The 20,818-nt window shown below is 45.1% G+C and overlaps 1 protein-coding gene and 2 long non-coding RNA genes across 3 annotated transcripts in view; 1 reads left to right on the top strand and 2 right to left on the bottom strand.

Moving 5' to 3' along the window:
• STK32B (serine/threonine kinase 32B) overlaps positions 1–20,818 on the bottom strand; it is a gene marked incomplete at its 3' end in the record, with an annotated part of 393,231 nt that overhangs the window by 19,484 nt on the left and 352,929 nt on the right. Inside the window, exon 7 of the mRNA XM_017864573.1 lies at positions 4,734–4,837. Coding sequence (XP_017720062.1) covers positions 4,734–4,837 — 104 coding nt within the window. The remainder of the gene's footprint in view (positions 1–4,733; positions 4,838–20,818) is intronic.
• Positions 7,755–9,051, bottom strand: LOC108523813 (uncharacterized). Its single transcript, XR_001883899.1, has 3 exons — positions 8,798–9,051; positions 8,462–8,612; positions 7,755–7,835 (listed from the first exon to the last, which is right to left on the bottom strand). It is a non-coding gene; the product is annotated as an uncharacterized LOC108523813 (long non-coding RNA).
• On the top strand, positions 7,829–19,411 carry LOC108523814 (uncharacterized). Its single transcript, XR_001883900.1, has 3 exons — positions 7,829–8,227; positions 12,298–12,443; positions 19,374–19,411. It is a non-coding gene; the product is annotated as an uncharacterized LOC108523814 (long non-coding RNA).

The raw sequence follows: 20,818 nt of genomic DNA on the forward strand, positions 1-20,818 counted from the left end.
TATATGGTTCTATGTATAATATGACCACTGTGCTGTCACTTCCCTGCTTAGGTACCATGGATAGTACCACACTACCTACACAGTAAAGCCAAATGCCTCCAGCTGGCCGCAGGTCCTTTACAGACGTCTCCTCACTATCCTTCTGACTGGTGGGTAGGCCAAAATGTTTGTTGAATCAGCCCTAGCTTCCACTTCTCTAGCTGAGCTCACACTATTCCTTCCAACCATTCATATGTGACCAAACTTCAATGTCTCCTCCCTCCGAAATTCTCCCCTGCTCCTCTAAACCTAGGTCAGCAGAACTTCACCTGCATCCACCAGTCTTGTGGAATCATTGCTGTGTGTGTATTTACTTACTTGCGTAATAATCAGCATGTCTCCTATGTGCCAGACACCGCCTATGCCCTGACCACATTTTCTCATGTAATCTCACACTGATCCTGCAGATGGGCCTGATAAACCTTCTTTTATAAATGAGGAAGTCAGGGATCAGATGAGGTAAGTGACTTAGCCCAAATCACAGCACCAAGAAGCATAGAGTGTGGATGGGAACCCATCTCTGCTCATGAAGCCCACTGGCCTTACTTGCTAATGGTCAGTAAGCAGGTGTGATCCAGCCTCTGCTCTCAGTGCCTGCCTCTAGTGCTTGAAAGATGCTAAATTGGGAAGGACATAGGCTTTCCAGCAGGTCCTTCCAGGGTAGAAGTCCTAGGGGGATGTTTCCTGAGTGCCAGCCATTCATCAGTCAAGGAGCTGGGTAATTAACATAATCCGAATCATTTAATTCTCAAAGCAATCCTATTGGGTAGATATAATTACTAATTTCTTCTTGTTAACACAAAAGGATTCTGAATATGCAGTCTGTTTAAAAGCCTTGCTTAGGATCCCAGATGGGGTACCTGGTTAGAGCCAGGGTTTGAACCGGTGAGATTTCCCCTAAGATTATTTTTCTTTATTATAAGGAAGCAGCTTTTGACTGAGTAAAGGGAAAAAAATCTCTAGCCATTAGAGCTGTCCAAGAGTGAAAAAGATTCTTTCTGGCAGTACGGCGCCCCCTGGATCCTGAGGATAATCAATGAACAGATGGGTGCTCACGTGTCAGAGAGACTTTGAGGTTTGTTGGGACAATGGCTGGCTGAAGATCTGTCCATCTCTTCTCTGTGGATGTGGTCAGGGGAAGGGAGATCTCCTCATATCTCTTTCCATAGTGTTCTCTGGAGAGGCAGTAGTCAGAGTGCCAGGGTGACTGGGGCACCAAAAGGAATTCTGACGAGTGGCACCTACTTGGGCCTTTTTCTTTTCCTCAGCAGGCCTGCCAGGGTAAGAGCTAAGATTCTAGTTTGGCTCAGAGAGAAGTTGGATCCTACTTATGTCTCCTGTCCAGCCTACAAGCTCCAACCAAAAGCACAGGGTTCTCTGCATCAGTGATTCCCAGCGTTTTTGGCACCAGGGACTGGTTTTGTGGAAGACAGTTTTTCCACGGACTAGGGTTGAGGGGATAGTTTCAGGATGATCCAAGTGCATAACATTTATTGTACGCTTTATTTCTATTATTATTATATTGTAATATATAATGAAATAATGATACAACTCACCATAATGTAGAATCAGTGGGAGCCCTGAGCTTGTTTTCCTACAACTAGGCAGTCGCATCTGGGGGTGATGGGAGACAGTGACAGATCATCAGGCATTAGATTCTCATAAGGAGCACGCACCCTAGGTCTCTCGCATGTGCAGTTCACAAGAGGGTTTGTGCTCCTATGAGAGTCTAATGCCACCGCTGACCTGACAGGAGGTGGAGCTCAGGTGGTGATGTGAGTGACGGGGATTGGCTCTAAATCCAGATGAAGCTTCCCTGGCTCACCTGCCATTCACCTTCACCCCCTGCTTTGCTGTGTGGCCAGTTCCTAACAGGTCACAGACCAATACCCAGCCCCCGGGGCTGGAGAACCCTGCTCTGCACTGTGGTCTCAAACCTGCCAATGGGACTTGGCCCCTCAGCTGTCCATAAAGAGTGCTTGGCTCCTTGTGAGGAGAAACAGCTGTTTTCCTGGATCCCTGGCCAACAAGCCATAGGAACAGTTTTCCACCCATTATTTTCAATGCGTTCCAACTTTAAGATCCTAGAACAATATTGGGGATTCCCACTATGACCTTTTAATTTGAGACAGAGTCTTGCTCTGTCACACCCAGGCTGGAGTGCAGTGGCGCAATCTTGGCTCACTGCAACCTCCACCTCCCGGGTTCAAGCGATTCTCCTGCCTCAGCCTCCCAAGTAGCTGCAATTACAGGCATCCGCCACCATGCCAGGCTAATTTTTTTTGTATTTTTAGTAGAGGTGGGGTTTCACCATCTTGACAAGACTAATCTTGAACTCCGACCTCAGGTGATCGCCCTCCTCGGCCTCCCAAAGTGCTGGGATTACAGATGTGAGCCACCGCGCCTGGTCTCCACTGTGACTTTCTTTCCTCTTTTGGACGTAAGGAGCTTCCTGGATCCTACCCAAGGATATTGTCACTGACATGACTGAGGAATTGTAAGAGTTGGGGAAAACTCCTAAATTTACATCGTCCATGGATAAATATGAGTGTTTTTCAGCACAGCTTTTTGACTAAATCAACTGTTTCCAGTATGAAAAACAGAGAATAAATTATTTGCATAAACCTGTTGTCTTTTGGGTCAAAGAAGCCAGTTAAGAATATCTCGGAGAATGATTTACAGTAGTACATAACAGGTGGTGTTCTTTCATTCCATTACTTTGTCGCCATGCCAAAGGCCTGGATCCCCTATCATTTGCTTCTTCCTCTTCCAAGAAGCATCGTCCTTGAAAAGAGCATCTGGATCTTTAAGCAGAAAACTCAGAAGAATTAAAAAATAAAATAAAATAGTTTATTTGTGAATCAGCAGGGACCACTCCATCCTTGGGGCTTTTTGCCAAGCTATCATCTTTGATTGCACAGACCCATGAGGAATGACTGCGAATATCCTTTCTGTTGGCAGGAGGCCAGTCACGTTTAGGGCAACTGCTCGCCAAGGTCATTGCTGTGATTGATTACATGAGATTAACAGCCTCTGGCGGATGCCTGTGTGCTCTGGTTCCACCCTCATATTCCTCCTCTGAGCATATATATCAAAGGAAACAGCTGACAAGAAATGAACCAAGCAGGAACACCACACAGGCACCCGTCTTACACAGCCCCGCAGCAGCTCACAGGTAAACCTGTGGGACATTAATTCTTTTCATTCAGTGAACAAGCTCATATTTTCTTTGCATTCTAAGAATGCAATGTATAGTAATTATGTTTTTGAGGAATTTAGGGGAAATAATTGAGATCAAGAGCAGAAAATTGTTGCCGGACTACGGGGTGATAAATAATCCTTACTTGCGCTCACAGTGCTCATGGTGTACAAACTGCTCTCATCACTCATTCATTCATTCATTCATTAACAAACATTCATTCAACACGCATTATAACCATGCAATGGGACACCCACAATGAATAAGACACCACCATGCCCTCAAGGAAGGAACTTTCTATGTGCATGAATATGCATGTATGCAAATGACTGAAACAACATTAAAATTGTAGTCGGTGGGATAATCTGGCTCTTTGCCTCTGTCAGCTCTGTGCTGGGCACTGGCGCTATGGAGACAAGTCTCAGGCAAACCATGTCTCCCACAGTCCAGGAACCCAAGAATCCTAAAACTTCAGCTCCGCTAAATAGACAGAAAGGATATTATTATTCCCATTGTACCAATGAGGAAACCATGGTCCTGAGACATGGTGAAGTGACATCCTTTTCAAATGATACTTGTGCAAAGAAATAACACCTCAAAATTAATTTTAGTCAAAATACTTTCTTTTTTTTGAGACAGGGCCTCATTCTGTCACCAAGGCTAGAGTGCACTGGTGCCATCATGGCTCACTGCAGCCTTGACCTCCCAGGCTCAGGTGATCCTCCTGCCTTAGCATCCCAAGTAGCTGAGACTACAGGCGAGTGCCACCATGCTCAGTTATTTTTTTAAAATTATTATTATTTGTAGAGATGGAATCTCCCTATATTTGCCAGGCTGGTCTCAAATTCCTGGGCTCAAGCAATCCTCCCACCTCAGCCTCCCAAAGTGCTGGGATTACAGTGCTGAGCCACTGCGTCCAGCCTAGACATAATACTTTCTGCTCAAATAAAAGTATGTGCTATTACAGCTGCCAAATAGTCCCATTCATCATCTTCAGCTAGTAAATTTAAATGCAATAAAATACAAATACATATTGAATGTCCCATTTTTATAGGACACTGAGTTACATATTCAGGGAAGATGTAAAACAAACAAAGAGAAAAAAGAAGCATGGTCTTCACCCTTCAACATTTTCCAATCAGCTAGAAAATCAGACATGGAGACCTTGTGTTGTGGGTTCAAAGAGGACAGTGTTTGAAACCACGAGGCCAAGGCGCTTTGATGTTTGACCTGTCACTGATCCGCTGTGGGCCTTTGTGTAAGACCCTCCCCCTCTGGATGCCTCTTTCCTATCTGTACAATGAGGGGGTTGGACCAGAAGCTCAGGGCGTTCATAGGCGGCACACAGGCATCAGGACTGAAACCTGGGGGGGCAGTGACTCTTCCACCAGTTCTCCTTCCTGCACTGCGTGCCCTGTCGACTCTGCCTGCCCAGGAACAACTTGAGCCCCCACTGCACAGCCCCTCGTGTGCACCGCACAGGCGCCTGTCTTACCCAGCCCCGCAGCAGCTCATAGGCTGTGACGCCCAGGGACCACCAGTCGACGGGGTACGAGTATCCGGGGCCTCCGTCCATGTACACCTGGAATACTTCTGGGGCTGTCAACGAGAGGACAAACAGAACATCATTGTGTATCCCAATTCATGGCCACCACCCCTTAGAGAGGGGACAAAGAGATAAATCGAGCTTCTTTGGAGACAGAGTTTCATTCTGCCACCCAGGCTGGAATGCAGTGGCGCGATCTCAGCTCACTGCAACCTCTACCTCCTGAGTTCAAGTGATTCTCCTTCCTCAGCCTCCCGAGTAGCTGAGATTACGGGCACTTGCCACCACACCTGGCTAATTCTGAGATTTTTAGTAGGGATGAGGTTTCACCATGTTGGCCAGGCTGGTCTTGAACTCTTGACCTCAGGTGATCCGCCCACCTTAGCCTCCCAAAGTGCTGGGATTACAGGCGTGAGCCACCGCATCGGGCCAGAAATCTAGCTTTTTTGGACAGCAAAACCTGAACTTTTTTCACTATGCCACATGGTTTACACCCTCAGTAAGCCATGAGCTGCCTGAGAACAAGTTACAGGCATCACCAGAGGCTCTGGAGTGACACTGCTGGGTGGAATGCAGATGGGACGCCCTGAGGGGGCATGGAAGGGCCGTCCACTTGGCAGAAGTGAAGACATGTCCCTGGAGGGGGGGGACTGGTGGAGCATGTTCAGTGGGAGAACTGGTGGGGTAAACCCAGAGTGAAGAGGAGGAACAGAGCCCCCAAGGGGCTGAGAACCTTGATTAATGAACACTCAGAGCTGGGGCCTATCTCAGGGACAACTCTGTTTTAGCATAGGTGGCCTCTAACATGAAATACCCACAGTGAGTAAATCCGCAAGACAGAAAGCAGATTGTAGGTTGCTAGGGGCTGTGGGTGGTGAGGGGAAGGTGGGAGCACCTGCTTAATGGGTACCGCTTTTCCTTCAGGGGTGAAAACAAATGGGTTGGAACAAGAAAGAGGTGGTGGTCATATAACACTGTGAATGTACCAAATGCTACTGAGGTTTTCACTTTAAAATAGCTAATATTATCTTATGTGAATTTCACCTCAATAGAAAAAATACAGTGAAGGCGATGGAGGCCCAAGAGCGGTGGACCCTTATTCTTCAGGGGACTGCATCTGTCCCGGGGTCCTTGTCCCTGATCACTCTCCAAGGGGCTGAGTGGTGGGTTGATCTCAGTGCCTCACCCCCACCTCACTAGGCCAGGAGTGCACTGTAGGGTCTAACTGTCTATGTGGGCTTCCAGGAACATTTTGTGAAATGTTGACAATTTCTAGTAAATTAATTTGCAGGCATAATTCCATTTTACAGTTGTCAGAGCAGCCGAAATCTGCCCCGGGGAGCCACAACCTGTTGTGATCAAAGCTGTCTCAACTCAGTTTCTAGATGGGCATTCACTCGGCATGGAAAGAAGATCCAGGATGAGTTGACCTGGGGGCGCTGGCTGGGCAGCTTCACACTTGAATCTGACCAGCAGTCGCTTTCTAGCTGCCCCCTGGTGATATTCTCCATTTGGTTCACATTTTCTAAGTGTACTTTCACCCATGGGCTCTCCTTTTCTCTTCACAACAGCCTCTGGGGACATGTTTTAAGGGGAGGTTCAGAGAGGGCCAGCAGTATGAAGAGGTCACACAGCCAGGAAATGCAAAGCTGAGATGCACACGTTACAGGTCTGCTGAATTCCTGTTTGAAGTAAGACTTGTCTCAACATTTTGTTCAGTACAAACTATATACTTAATGCCACATGGTAGAATGGTTCAATCGGGAATTCGAGAACAAGCCCCTTAGATTATTTGCCCCTTAAAAAGGAACTGACATTGTGCCCTGGGAAACAGGAAGACTGCTGGCGCTACTGGAGTTACTTGTTAGTAATAAGCTACGTACCTTCTGTTTGCCTCAGTTGTGTAGAATGTAGATAATAATGGTTTATTCATTGGGCTGTTGTGAGGATTAAGTAGATTAAATAAGATAATCTATACCAAGAGTTTAGCAGGATGCCTGGCCCGTAGTGAGTGCTCCATGAACATCAGGCATTACTAACAGTCGAATCATCACTCCAACCTCCGCTTCCTCTGCCATGCCTCCCCATCGTCCATAGTTTCCCAAACCAGAAATCTGGGAACCCTCCTAAATGCCACCCTCCTCTGCTCATGAACGATCAGTCTCCAAATTCTGTGTGTTTTGTATTTTCAGCATCTTTTTGTCTGCCTGTTCTATCGGTGATAGATCATCCTGTCTCCAAAGTCAGTGATCACACTTGTTCATTAAGCACTGGATGAGTGAATATTTAATGCTTTCCTAGTACCTGCTGGGCACTGTGCTGTGTTATTCCGAATCCCACCTGGATCCTACCACTGAGCCCGAAGCCGCGCTTGAGCCTACAGGGACTTCCCTCCCTGCACCGCTGTGTGTGCCTGTTCCTGTTCTCAGTCCTGAGGGCTCGAGAGAGAAGGAGTCCCGTCATGCTTGTCTGTGCGTTCCCAGGGCCTTGACCGCTGCTGGCCCAGCCCACAAGCTCCAATAGCGCAGGGTGCACCCAGCGGTGCAGAATGGCTGTATGTGCCAAAGTGTTCCCCATCAATCCTTGTCATGCCTGGCAGCCCCAAGTCCGTTCAGAACTCAGGATAGAAGCAGCAGCAGAGTGATCCTCTCCTGGCTGTCATGACTAGTCAAGTGACAAATGTCTGCAGTCCTAGACAGGGTGACATTCCCTCCCCCTGCCCCACACACACACTTGGAGCTGATGATAGAACACAATAACATTGATGTCATAATAATCCCTGTGCCACCAGAATGATGTCACTGGCTGCTCAGAATCCCAGCATTTAGACGTGAGAGAACTACACAGGTTTAGAGCAACAGCAACCGTGATTAACCAGGTGCCATGTTAAGGATTATATGTGTATTACCTCTTTAATTCTCCCCCAGCCACCCAACAGGATAAACGCTACGATGATCTTCATTTTTCTGATGAGGAGGCAGAGGCATTTGGAGTGTAGTGGGCCGAATCATTGCCCGCTAAAAGCTATGTTCAAGTCCTAACTCCTGGGACCTATGAATAAGGCCATATTTGAAAATAAGGTCTTTGTAAAAGTAATCAAGTATCTCAAGATAAAATCATCCTGGATTTAGATTGGGCCTTAACTCCAATGACTGATGTCTTTATAAGAGAAAGGAAAGATCTGAGACACAGAGAAGATGGCCATGTGAAGACAAAAGCAGATTGGAGCGATGTGGCCATAAGCCAAGGAAGGCCTGGAGCTGCTGGAAGCTGAAAGAGGCAGAAGAATCCTCCTGTGGGGTCTTCCGAGGGGCACATGGCCCTGCTGGCCCCTTGATATTGGACTTTCAGCCTCCACAACTGTGGGAAAATGAACTTCTATTGTTTCAGGCCACTCACTTGGTAGTAATTTGTGTCGCAGCCACAAGAAATGAATACAAGGGGTAAGGAACTTGCCAAGGTCACCCAGCTAGCACAGCAGAGTTGGGATTAGCACCTCTTGGTTTTCTGACTTCAGGGTCCTTTTCCCTGTTCTGGGTAACTGACAGGAGTAATTGAGTTACCCGGGGATTGGTGCCCTGGTACACCCTTCCACCCTCCTTCCTTCCCTCCCAGGGCCTGGTGCTTAGCCCAGTATACAGAAGGCACTTAATAAATGTGTGAACTGGCTCTTTCACCCTGATGCCATAGGGCTTGTCTGGCTCACTGATGTCTGCATCAGAGGTGGAAACAGCTCATAGCATCTTGAGATGTCAGCATCGGAGGGCCGAAGGGTCCCTTGAAACTCATCGTGTTCACACACATCCTTGTTAGAACCAGACACTGGGCCTGAGGAGGAAGAGAGGCTTGTCTCAACCACCCAGTAGTGCCTCTGAAGTCAAGTCTAGAATTCTTGGTCCTGACTCTGAGGTTTAGGGAATTCCCATGACTGTCACAGTGATACTCAGCTGCCAAGTCTGCATGATTCTACCTCCTAATCGCGTGTGTACCCTCCCTTCCTCGCCTTTGCTCACATGCTGCTCATGTTCCGATGCTCGCTTTCCCTTCTAGTCCCCTAGGACCAGCATAGCTTCCAAGCTGGTCCTCTGGCCCCCGAGACTCCTCCAATCTGTCCTTCTCACTGCTGACCGGGGAGTCAGTTATCTGACATGCCACAGATGATGGTATTCCCTGCTAAAAGATCTTCCCATCACAGTGGCTGTTTCATAAACTGTGTTGCTTGCAATGCCACTGGCTCCATGTCCTTCCAGCTCTAAACTTGTATAGTTCTCTTGCGTCTAAGTGCTGGGATTCTGAGCAGCCAATGACATCATTTTGGTGGCACAGGGATTATGACATCAATATTGTTGTGTTCTATCATCATCCTCGGAGCCTTTCGTGTGCTGATGTGCTTTGGTGATGTTCACAGGGGCCCAACTCAATAGCGGGCATGGCTTGGAAATGTATTTGACTTGATCCTGGAATCTTTCCTAGTTTTAATTTTTGGTGGAACATAAAGTACTAGGGGCTGGGGACCAGTCTAGCCCAGAGGGTAGTTCAAATCCACAGCCCAGCACGGAGGCCCCAAGCTGTCTTGTGCTGCCTCGCTTGCCTATGGCCACCCTGGCTCCATGCTGAGTGCTGTTCCTGGAACACCCTCTCTCCGTCTCTGTTCCTGACACTCTTTCCCAGCTCACAGAAGGTGCAGCCCTAGGGTTACATCCTCCAGGAACCTACCATGTGTCAGACAAGGATCTTCACAGGTACAGTGGACTCCTCAGAATAAGTCTCTCTATTATCACTTCCTTGCCGTCTCCCTCCTACCCAGGCCAGATAGGGGCTTCCTCATTTCCCCCATGCTCTTCATCTCCTCATGCATTTTTGCTTATTTGTCTCCCTTTTCTCTTGACTGCAAGCTCCTCGAGGGCAGAGACTGTCTTGTTCTCTCTGGTGCCTCATCCCTTGCCTGGTACCAAGAAGATACAAAGGAAAAATTTGTTGACTGACTAAATAAATAAACGATCATAATAAAAATAGCAAACACTTCTATTGCCCTTGTTGTGTGCCAAGCACTGTCTAAGATCTTTACATCCTGCTAATTAAAAGAGTTAATGCTTAAGGAGCATCTGCTCTGTACAAAGTCTTGTTTTAAGAATACTGATTCATCTTCACAACAACATAGGCTTTGGGCTGCTGCTCAGGGTTCTTGCAGAGGAAGGAGCCAGTTGCTTTGGGACGACACAGAAAAGGCTGGGACTGAGGACACTCTGGAGCACCTTGTGATAAAGGCAGCTTTAGGGGCAGCAAACAACAAACCAAGCAGATAATCGGGGGAGTGTGTGGCTATGCCCAGAAAGGTTGTCCAGGGTCCAAGGCCTAGTTACACCTGCTTGGATTATGGATGCATAAAATTCCCCAAGGCCTTCCATGAAACAACAAACAACAACAACAACAAACAACAACGACAACTAAAACTTCTTCCAATGCTTTGGTAAGGGGAATGGCCAACCCTGAATCTATTTATCAGCCACTGGAAATGCCAACTGTAACTGCCATCATGTCCATAGCATTTGTGCAGGGCTTTGTGGGGAACAGGTTCCTTCACATGTCAGTCTTCCCATCCTTGAAGCATAGGCCATGGATGAAGAAACCAAGGCCCACAGGGATTAGGGGGTATGTTCAGGGTCATGGAGATAATGAGTGAAGGAGCCCACACTGGAATGTCAGTCTTAGGACTTTAAGGCCAGGGCTCAACACAGCTGTTCCACTATTACTATGAATAGTGGCTTTACTGACAATGCCAATGGTTGCAATATCAATGTGGCAATTTATTGAGCCTCCTATGTGCCTGAAGCTCTTCTTAATTCTTTACATATGCTATTCATGTCTTGGAAAAGCTAACGTTGGAGAGCACATCTAGATGCTAGGGACTGTGCTGAATGTCTATGCGTTATCTCATTTTATCTCCCAAGGACCTTGTCAGGTCGGTACTACCTCCATTTCGGGAAGCGAAGGCTTGGAGGCAGTAGGTACCACACCTGAGGTGACACAGCTACCGAGGCTTATTTGAACCCAGTTCCACTCCCCAAGATCAACCAGATGATGACAACCTAGTTCTGTCTCCTTCAAAGGCCATACATTTTCCAGCAATTATGCCACCTTTATAAACATGCTGAATATAAAAATCATATCTATCCATGTACGTGTACACATATAGCACATACTCTCTATGCTTTATATTCCAAAATGTCCTGATGTTCATAAACACTCTTAGTTTTGTTTGCAACTGAATTAGTCATCTATTCGTTTTGGTTCCAATTGAATTAGCAGATAAAAGAAGGATAATAAATGTGGTTTTGCTATTAATAAAAGTGATTTAAAATCCTCTTGAAACTGGATCTTGATTCACATTCCCTGACAGTGGATGCTTTCTTGCCCACTAGCTTTCACTGCATGGGGTGCATGGTGCATGCTCTATGGATTCTTGTGAGTCCAAACTACACTGGGCGGACACTGGGCACCAGGGAACTCTGGCTGCCCTGCAATGGCCTGGAAAGATCAGCCTCACCTCCTGCTAACCATCTCTACCAGTGGTTGAGGCAATTCTGCCAATGAAAGTTTGAAATGGAAAGTGAGTTTTGATGCCAAGGAGCATTAGGGCATCATATAATGGGCCTTCCAGAAAAGCAGGAACATGGGGCGTGAAATGAGAGATCGCCTTTCTTTCTCTCAGAAATGTAGATGCGTGTGTGGTGGAATTTGCCCCCTCACGAACCACACAGAGTTTACTTCCTCATTAGACTAAAAATACGAAAAGCATACAATCACCTCCTAAAGTATAATTATTAGCCTGCTGCAGTGAGCTCTGTGAATACTGCTGAAGGTTTTGATATCTGCAGTGGAGTGTGAAATGCTATTCAACATCTAGCCTGTGAGCTGACAGCTTTCCAGGATCTGTTTCCACAGGTGTTTGCTCTCTTCTTGACTGGGAACATAGAATTACTAAATTTTGGCTTAGACAGGGCCTTCAAGGTAATTTCCTTCCTTCCTTAAATGTTATGGACATGGAGGCCAAGGCCGAATGGAGGAGTTAAATGACTTCTGCCCCAGCCAGGACTAGAACCCAAGTCTCCTACCCATTGATACTTTCTTCAAGGTAAGACCATGTCTCCAGCTTGCACATCCTGGCTGGCAGGATGGCCAGATCTGGGTAGCCAACACCCACTGGACACTTCCACCTACAGTCCCATGGGCACAACTCAACCTGTCTCAACTAAGCTTTCAAACTGCCCCTTCTGAGTTCTCAATCTCAGCCACAAGGGTCTTTTCAGCTGCACAGTCAGAAACCTGGGCATCAACTTGGACTCTAGGACTCTTTCAGCCTTTGTGTTTGATAATTAGATTGGTCACCAAGACTTACCATTTTTCCCTTCCAGAAACTTCCTCTCTACCCTCCTCTCTATCCCCCACTCTGGTCCTTTTCCATCTGCGTCTGGTTTCATTGTTGCTCCCTCAACCACTTGCTTGTCTCCAGCCTCGGGCTCTTCAATCCCAACTCCACCTGCCCCTGAGAGACTTCTAAGTAGCAGAATCAGTGAAACAGAGGGATTACAAACGTGGTCATTACTCAGGCCTGCAATTGAACCTCAGCTCCCATGTTTACTGGCACAACGACCTTGGGTAAGCTGCTTAACCTCTTATATGTACTTCAGTTTGCTCACCTGTAAGAAGGAATAACAATGTCTGCTACATAATCTTATTGTGAAGAGAAAATGGCTATGTATCTGTTGATTAAGCACATAGTAAGCGCTCAATAAATGGTATCTAGTATTATTGTTGTTATTATTCACATGTTCAAACTACTTGCTCAAAATCATTCCAACTTTCCTATTTACTATAGAATAAAGTTTAAAAATGTCCTAAAAGCAGGCCACCCTCATATTTGTCCACTATTCTTGTTACCCCCATTGTGCCAGCTTCAAACAATAGGATATACTATATTTTGAATCATCAATGACTTTAGCCCGCTTTTCATACTCATGAACTCCTATTCATACTTCGAGACTCAGACCACATTTCACTATGGGATCTTCATCAAGTCCCTTGCTATTCCTGTTTCCCATCTTACCCTCTCTCCTGGCAAATTACTAATACATCAATCTATGGCCTAGATTCTCACTAAACTTTTGCTCATTTCTTCCTTACAGCACTTATCATGCTCTATTTTAATTAATAGTATACATGTCCATCTCCCCCACTGGGTGGTGAGCTCTCTGAAGGCAGGGACATGACTAAGTCAGCTCCAGATTCAAAGGATTAGCACATAGCTGATCTAGAAGTAGATGCTTAATGTGTCATAGTGGCAAATAACTTAAGTCACAGCGTCCTGGCTTTGAATCTCAATGGGTACCTTTGCTGGCTGTTTGTCACTGGGCAAGCATTTAACTTTGAATTTCAGATTCAATGGAATGATAATAGCCCTTACCCCATAATGAGACAACTTAGGTGACACATTTACTTCAGAGGTTGACACAAAGTAAGTTCTCAACAGATGTTAGCTAGTTTTTGTTATAGTAATTCATTATTACTGAATGGACAATGAAATGGATGCATAAATGGAAGCCCAACTCATCAAGGCACATATTGTACACGTTCCCCCAAATGATTCAAGAGCTCTGCCATAATTCATTGCATTAAAGTGCGCTGAGAAGCTGTGGAAAGAAGAGATAAGTAGCATGCCTGGCCTCTCTCTTAATCCTTTGGGGTGTAATTTGTATTTCTTTGGCTCTCGGCTACTCAGATGAACTCAGGTGTCACCTGCTTAAATATTAATTTGAGATAACATGAAACCACTGCATGAGTCTGATAATTTTTCTTTTGGGGGAGATGCTAGTAACATTGCTAGCAATAGAAAACTCATTTCAGGCCGGGCGCGGTGGCTCAAGCCTGTACTCCCAGCAGTTTGGGAGGCCGAGACGGGCGGATCACGAGGTCAGGAGATCGAGACCATCCTGGCTAACACGGTGAAACCCCGTCTCTACTAAAAAATACAAAAAAAGTAGCTGGGTGAGGTGGCGGGCGCCTGTAGTCCCAGCTACTCGGGAGGCTGAGGCAGGAGAATGGCGTGAACCCGGGAGGCGGAGCTTGCAGTGAGCTGAGATCCGGCCACAGCACTCCAGCCTGGGCGGCAGAGCGAGACTCTGTCTCCAAAAAAAAAAAAAAAAAAAAAAAAAAAAAAAACTCATTTCACTAATGTATGCAAGAAACTGCTCAGCTGTTGACCATTAGTATTTCACAGGTATGCATAGGAAGAAGAAGAGGAAAGAATGCTTAACTGGCTAATGAGTAAATAGGTAAGTTCTGATAAAGGGCAGAAATAAATGATGTACCAGTACCAGAAAGATACTTCATGTGAAATGCGTCCAATTCAACTAGTAAATTAAAAAAAAAAAAAGACTTTTGGAAGTTTTCATGGAGAAATGATATTTTAACTGGAAGCACAGAATTAGAGTCAGTGCATTTTACAGTCAATATGTGAAACTTGAGATGAAATTCTAAATAGCATATGAGATGATAGAAAAGTTAGTTTATCCAGTACCACTCTCTTAAAGAATTCCAAATTCTCTATTTATCCAAGACAATTAATGTTCTTTAAAATTTTCCATTGAACTTGCTATAAAAAAAACAAAAATTATAATGCAGCACACAGGTAACACATAATCTGGCCCTACAGATCTCTCAAGGGTTATCTTTCTTGCTGAATTTGCTCAGGTCACACTAGTTTTCTTTTGGTTCCATGGGCCAAGCTTCTTTTGCCTCAGGGCCTTAGCAAATGCAGTTTCATTTCCTTGCCAAGATCCTGGGATCAGACCATTAGTGTTTTCCTATTGGTGGAGAAAGATAGGATCAATGTGAAATACACCTAAGATCCCCAAGACCCATTGACACAGAGCCTGCCTAAGACAGGCTGAACCAAAGCAGCAGAGGACATTTACTCTCCCCACCCCCTGCCACATCAGCAAGTGGCAAGGAACTAGAAACAGAAGCCTATTGCTAGGGAACAGGAGCTTAGAGAGAGACCCTATTTAAGGCACAGATTCACAGAGAAACACTAAGTCAAAGGTGGAACAGGAACATTGAGGATAACACTTTGGTAACCACACTGAAACTGAACTCTAAAGCTGATCTTTTGAAAATAACCACAGAACAACAAAACTTAAGACAAGCTCAACTCCTAATTAGATTGACTCAATGCTACCTCCTCCAAAAAAAAAAACGAAATGCGAAGTAGTAAAAGAAACATGTCAATTTCCAGGCCTAAACATTTTCCTTTACGTCATGCAAATATTTTAATAACAAATTATTGGACACAAGACAAAAAAACAAAAACTCATTGTGAAGAGACAAAGAAATCAATAGAATCATACTCAGATATGAACTAGATGTCAGACCTAACAAACAAGGAACTTAAAACATTTCAAAGGCTCTAGTGGAAAGGTAGACAGCATGCGTTAACAGACAGGGATTTCAACAGAAAGATAGAAACTATAAAAGCAGATGGAAATGCTAAAAACAAATGCCAAAACATAGTGCCAGAGATAAAGACTTGAAGATAGGTCAAATTAAATTGCCTGAAGTGAAACACTAAGAGACAAAAGTGTGGTGGGGGATGGGGAGAAGAGAGCATGCAAATATTGTGAGGGAAAATATCAAAGATCTCACTTCTCGTTTTGAAATCCCAGAAACAGAGTAGAGAGAGAATGGGTCAAAAATATATACATTTGCAGAGATAATGACCAAGAATTTTCTAAAAATGATGAGTAATCAAACCACATATCCAAAAAGCTCAGAAAACACCAACCAGAGTAAACATCAAAAAGAAAACAAATGCAATACGCCTTGGTACATCATATCTAAAACCAAAGAGAGAGAGAAAATCTTGGAGTCAGCCGAAGGAAAAAACCTTATTACCTACAGAGGAACAGGGATAGGAATTACAGCAGATTTGTTGTCAGTAACACTGCAAATCAGAAGCAATGGAGTGGTAATATTTAAGTGACTAAGGGGAAAAAAAAAAACAAAAAAAACACCCTCTTAACCCAGGGTTCTGTATCCAGTTAAAATATCTTGTAGCAATATAAGGAAGTAAAGATTCTTTTCCTTATATAAGCAAACCAAAAAAAGAAAGAATTCATTACCAGTAGATTTTAATAGAATGGTTAAAGGAAGTCCTCCAGGTAGAATGAATATAATAACTGCTAGGAAATTGAAGCTACACAAAGAAAGAATATGAAAATAGCAAAAAGAAGGTAAATGTAAAGTTTCTTTAAGTTTTAACCACTACAAAATATAATTGACTATTTAAAGCAAAATAAATTCAATGAATTATATATTTATAGTAAAAGGGATGAATATAATGAATTTGGGTATAAGATTACACATGCTGTAACAGATTTTAAGGTGTTTTCTGATTAATTGAAGAAGTATATTGTTTTTTAAAGAGGTATAAATACTAAGCTAATGGAGAAGTTAAAGTGGATCATAAGTAAGGATCAACTAATACAAAATAAGGAAGAAAAAGAGGAACAAGACCAAACGAAACAAATACAAGAAAAGGCAGGATAGTAGATTTAAATAAAATTATCTCAATAATTACATTAAATATAAGTGGTCTAAATATCAACCACACCAATTTGTTACAAGAAAATAGAACCACGGACAAAAATTCCTCAAGAACCCAGATGTAAATATTATGAACAAGATATTAGTACACTGATTGCAGGATTATATGTAAAAGATACGTTATGAGCAAACAGGGTTTCTTCTGGGAAGGTAAGGCTGATGCAACATTTCAAAGTCAGTCAGCAGTATTTCAACAGACTATAGAAGAGAAACCACAGGATTATCTCGACAGATTTAGAAATGCCATGTGACCAAATTCAATATGCATTTATGATTTTAAAAAACTGAATAAACTGGAAGTAGAAGGGAACTTCTTCACCTTATGAAGCACTGCAAAAACCTTACAGCTGATATCATAATTTAAAACTTCTGCTTTTAAAAAAGACTCTTAAATTGGTCTAAGTACAGTGGTGTTTATAACTAATTGATTACAACTGGTAACAAATTTCTTTGTTCCTTTAGCAGTCCCACTGCTTCACTTGAATAGTCAAACAAATAAAAATAAATTTAAGAAGACTCTTTTAAGATAATAGAAAGACAAGCCACTGACTTGGAGAAAATATTTTTAGAATATATATCTGATAAAGGAATTCTATCCAGGATATATTTTAAAACTCTCAAAATGTAATAAAATAAAATAATCCAGTAAACTTTTTTTCTTTCTTTCTTTTTTTTTTGTTTAGATGGAGTCTTGCTCTATTGCCCAGGGTGGAGTGCAGTGGTGCGATCTTGGCTCACTGCAACCTCTGCCTCCTGGTCTTCGGCTTCCTGAGTAAGTGGGATTACAGGTGCATGCCACCACACCCAGTTAATTTTTTGTATTTTTTAGTAGAGACATGGTTTCTCCATATTGGCCAGGCTGGTCTCGAAATCCTGGTCTCAAGTGATCTGCCCGCCTCAGCCTCCCTAAGTGCTGAGATTACAGGCATGAGTCAGTGTGCCTGGCCAAAATAATCCAATAAATTAATGGGCAAATGACTTGAACATATATTCCACATAGAAAATATGTGGATGTCAAACCGGCAAGTGAAAAGATGCTCAACCCCATTAGTTACTAGGGATTTGCAAGTTGAAATCATGACTGACCTGTTAGAATGTCTAATGACCTCAGCGACAGGACAATACCAAGTCCTGGGGAGGACGCAGAACAACGGGGTCTCTCATTTGCTGCTTGTGGGAATGTAAAGTGGTCCAGCCATTCTAGAAACCAATTTCGCAGTTTCATACCAAATGATCCAGCAATCCTACTTCTAGGTCATTATTCCAGAGAAATGGAAATTTCAGCTCATATAAAACCTGTATGCAAATGTCCATAATGGTTTTATTCATAAATATGTAAAACTCTAAACAACTCAAGTGCCCCTCAACTGATGAACAGATGTGTATGTATATCCAGCAATAGGAAGGCACTACTGATACACATGACATGAGTAAGTCTCAAATACATCATTCTAAGTGAAAAAGTCACATTCAAAAGGCTGCATACAATATGATCTCATTTACATGACTCTCTGGAATAGGCACAATCATGGGGTAAAAAATTGTCAGGCGCAGTGGCTCAAGCCTGTAATCTCAGCACTTTGGGAGGCCGAGACGGGCGAATCACGAGGTCAGGAGATTGAGACCATCCTGGCTAACACAGAGAAACCCCGTCTCTACCAAAAAATATAAAAAACTAGCCGAGTGAGGTGGTGGGTGCCTGTAGTCCCAGCTACTCGGGAGGCTGAGGCAGGAGAATGGCATAAACCCAGGAGGCGGAGCTTGCAGTGAGCTGAGATCCGGCCACTGCACTCCAGTCTGGGCGACAGAGCGAGACTCCGTCTCAAAAAAAAAAAAAAAAAAAAAAAAAAAATCAATTGCTGGGTTCCAGGGACTGGGAATGAGGAACTTTTGCGGGGGTGATGGAACCCATCTATATCTTTATTGTGGTGTTTATCTATGACTGTATGTGTTTGTCTGAATTCAGAGAACTATACACTAAAAAAGTACACTTTACTGCATGAAAATTATTCCTCAAAACTAAGCATCTCAAACTGCATATTTATCAGTTTGGTGATTTTTAAAGTGGCTGTTTCCCTCACAAACAGCCAAACCAATGAGGGCAGGAATACTTTCTGTTTTATTCACACATGCATTTTCAGCTCATAGAACACTGCCTAGCATGTCGAAGGTGCTCAGCAAATCTCTGTTGAATGAATGAATGAATCACTGAATGGCTCTCAGGAAAGATAATGGGCAGTGGAACTTCACTGACCTAGGGCCGAATGCTGGCTTTGCCACTTTCTCTGGGAAGCAAACTTCACTTTCCCTGGCCTCAATAATATCTGCAAGGAGAGCACAGCACTGCCATGGCGGCCCCACTGTCACGGGGTCCTTGGGGTGTTGCCTCCCCAGCCGGAAACCTCTGTGGCTGCTGGCGCCTTCACCTGAGTTTTTCCTCGGGCCCGAATGGTTCATTCTGCTCTCTCGGCCTGGCAGGCTGTACTCAACTTGTGCTACCGGCCCAGATCCCATGCCTGCCAAGGGCAAGCCAGGCACAGAGCAGTGAGGGTTGAATGAGCGAGCGAGCATGGGGGTCCGGGCACTGCACACAGGAAGGCATGCTGGCTGTGGTGGGGTGGACAGCTCCAGGTATTGGCACGAGTGCCAGTTCCCTGCAAGGCTGCAGCCGGACGAGGCATACTGTGAGTGGCTTTCACTGTGGGCACTGGGGAACGTGGTGGTGCCCAGAAGCTTGGAGATGCCAGGAACTGCAGAGCCCCAAAGAAGGCATCACAGCCCTGGCTTGGGGAGCTCCTAAGTCTGGGCTCCCTGAAGGGCTATAGTTCTTCTCTCCTTCTCTCCTTGTGTTCACAACGTGGTGAGTAGGTGGGGGGCATATTTCAGCCCTGTTTGTGTTACAGCTCTTTCACTCCCACCATTTGGCAGGTCCTGAGTTCTCATCCTGTGTCCAGGAAGAATGAGGTACATGGACAACTGGAGGGTAAGCAACGCAAAGAGGTGCTTTATTGAGCTACACTACAGCTCTCAGGAGACCTGAAGTGGGTAGCTCCTTTCCACAGGCAGATTGTGCAGATGTCTGTTCAGCTGTCAGCTGCGAGGACACCCACAGTGGGTAGCTCCTCTCTGCAAGCAGGTTGTCCCAACATCTGCCCCAGTCTTGCTTAGTTTGGGGTTTTTATGAGCTTCAGAGGGAAGGAAGTACGTGGTGATTGTCCATGGGTGGCCATGGGTGGGCCTGGAAAAAGCATCACAAGTTCTTACTCCGGTCAGCAGAACTGGCAGCCCAGCCCTCAGGCTTCAGACCATCCCTGGCTTGAAAGTGGGGCTTCATGGGGACCCACTCCTTTCCACCCAGTAGCCTGTCTGCCTCCTGCCACTGTTCATGGTGCCCAGGCTGTTTGTGTTGATGGGCTCCTGCAGGCCAGCTATGAGCCATCCTCAGCACTCCTTCAGCCTCCCTCTCATGCTTGTCAGTGCCCAATATCTGGAGGGGGCCAAAGTAGCAGGGGGCTGGCATGTCAGTGCTGCCCTGAGTATGTGCATGCCTAGCTGGTATGTACCCAGGTTTGGCCACAACCCCACTCTGAAATCAGAGCGGGTACCAGGAGCAGGGAGAGTCCAGGCAGCAGGAACAGGTGCCCCTGAGCCTACGGGGGGAATGGGGTTTCCCTGAAAGCACAGGGATGCCCAGGTCTGCAGCTGCAGCTGAGCAGCTACAGCTGCACCCAGGAGGGCAGGGAGCCCACCTCACCGACTCAGAAGGGGGTGGCGGGGCTTCCACCTGTTCCTGGCTCCTGCTGGCTCTGTGGAGCACAGAGCCCTGGCTGCATCTTCCCCACTGCAGACAGGCCACTGCTGCCATCACCACCACCATCCCTCTGTGCTCACTGCAGTGTCCTGGGGGAAGGGAACTGACATTTGGTGAGTGCTGACAATGCAACAACCCTATCATCTCCCTAGTGCACCCACCATCCCCTGGCCAACCGAGCCCCTGCAGGGAACTAGGATTTGGTTAGTCTGTTTCTACAACTGGAGTGTGAGTTCCATAAGGCAGGGGAATGTTGAAGTTAGTCCTGTGTTCCCAGTCTTTGGCATACACCAAATAATCATTGAACTATTAGCAATCAGAACAACATTAATATTGGCTACTGGTTTTGAGTAGTCACCTTTCGTCAGGCATTATGCTATATGCTTAATGCCAATAAATCCTCAAAACAACCTCCTGAGGCTGACTATATAAACCACTAATCCCATTTCTCAGACGAGGATTCTGAGAGGTCCTGTGGTTCAGTGGCCAGCATTTCCTGAGTGTTCATCATGGTAAGTGCTTTATGCGCACTATGTCTGGTAATGAGATTCACCCAGGTTCA

This window comes from Rhinopithecus bieti, unplaced genomic scaffold, assembly GCF_001698545.2.
Source record: "Rhinopithecus bieti isolate Rb0 unplaced genomic scaffold, ASM169854v2 scaffold_75975, whole genome shotgun sequence".
Classification (NCBI taxonomy): domain Eukaryota; kingdom Metazoa; phylum Chordata; class Mammalia; order Primates; family Cercopithecidae; genus Rhinopithecus; species Rhinopithecus bieti.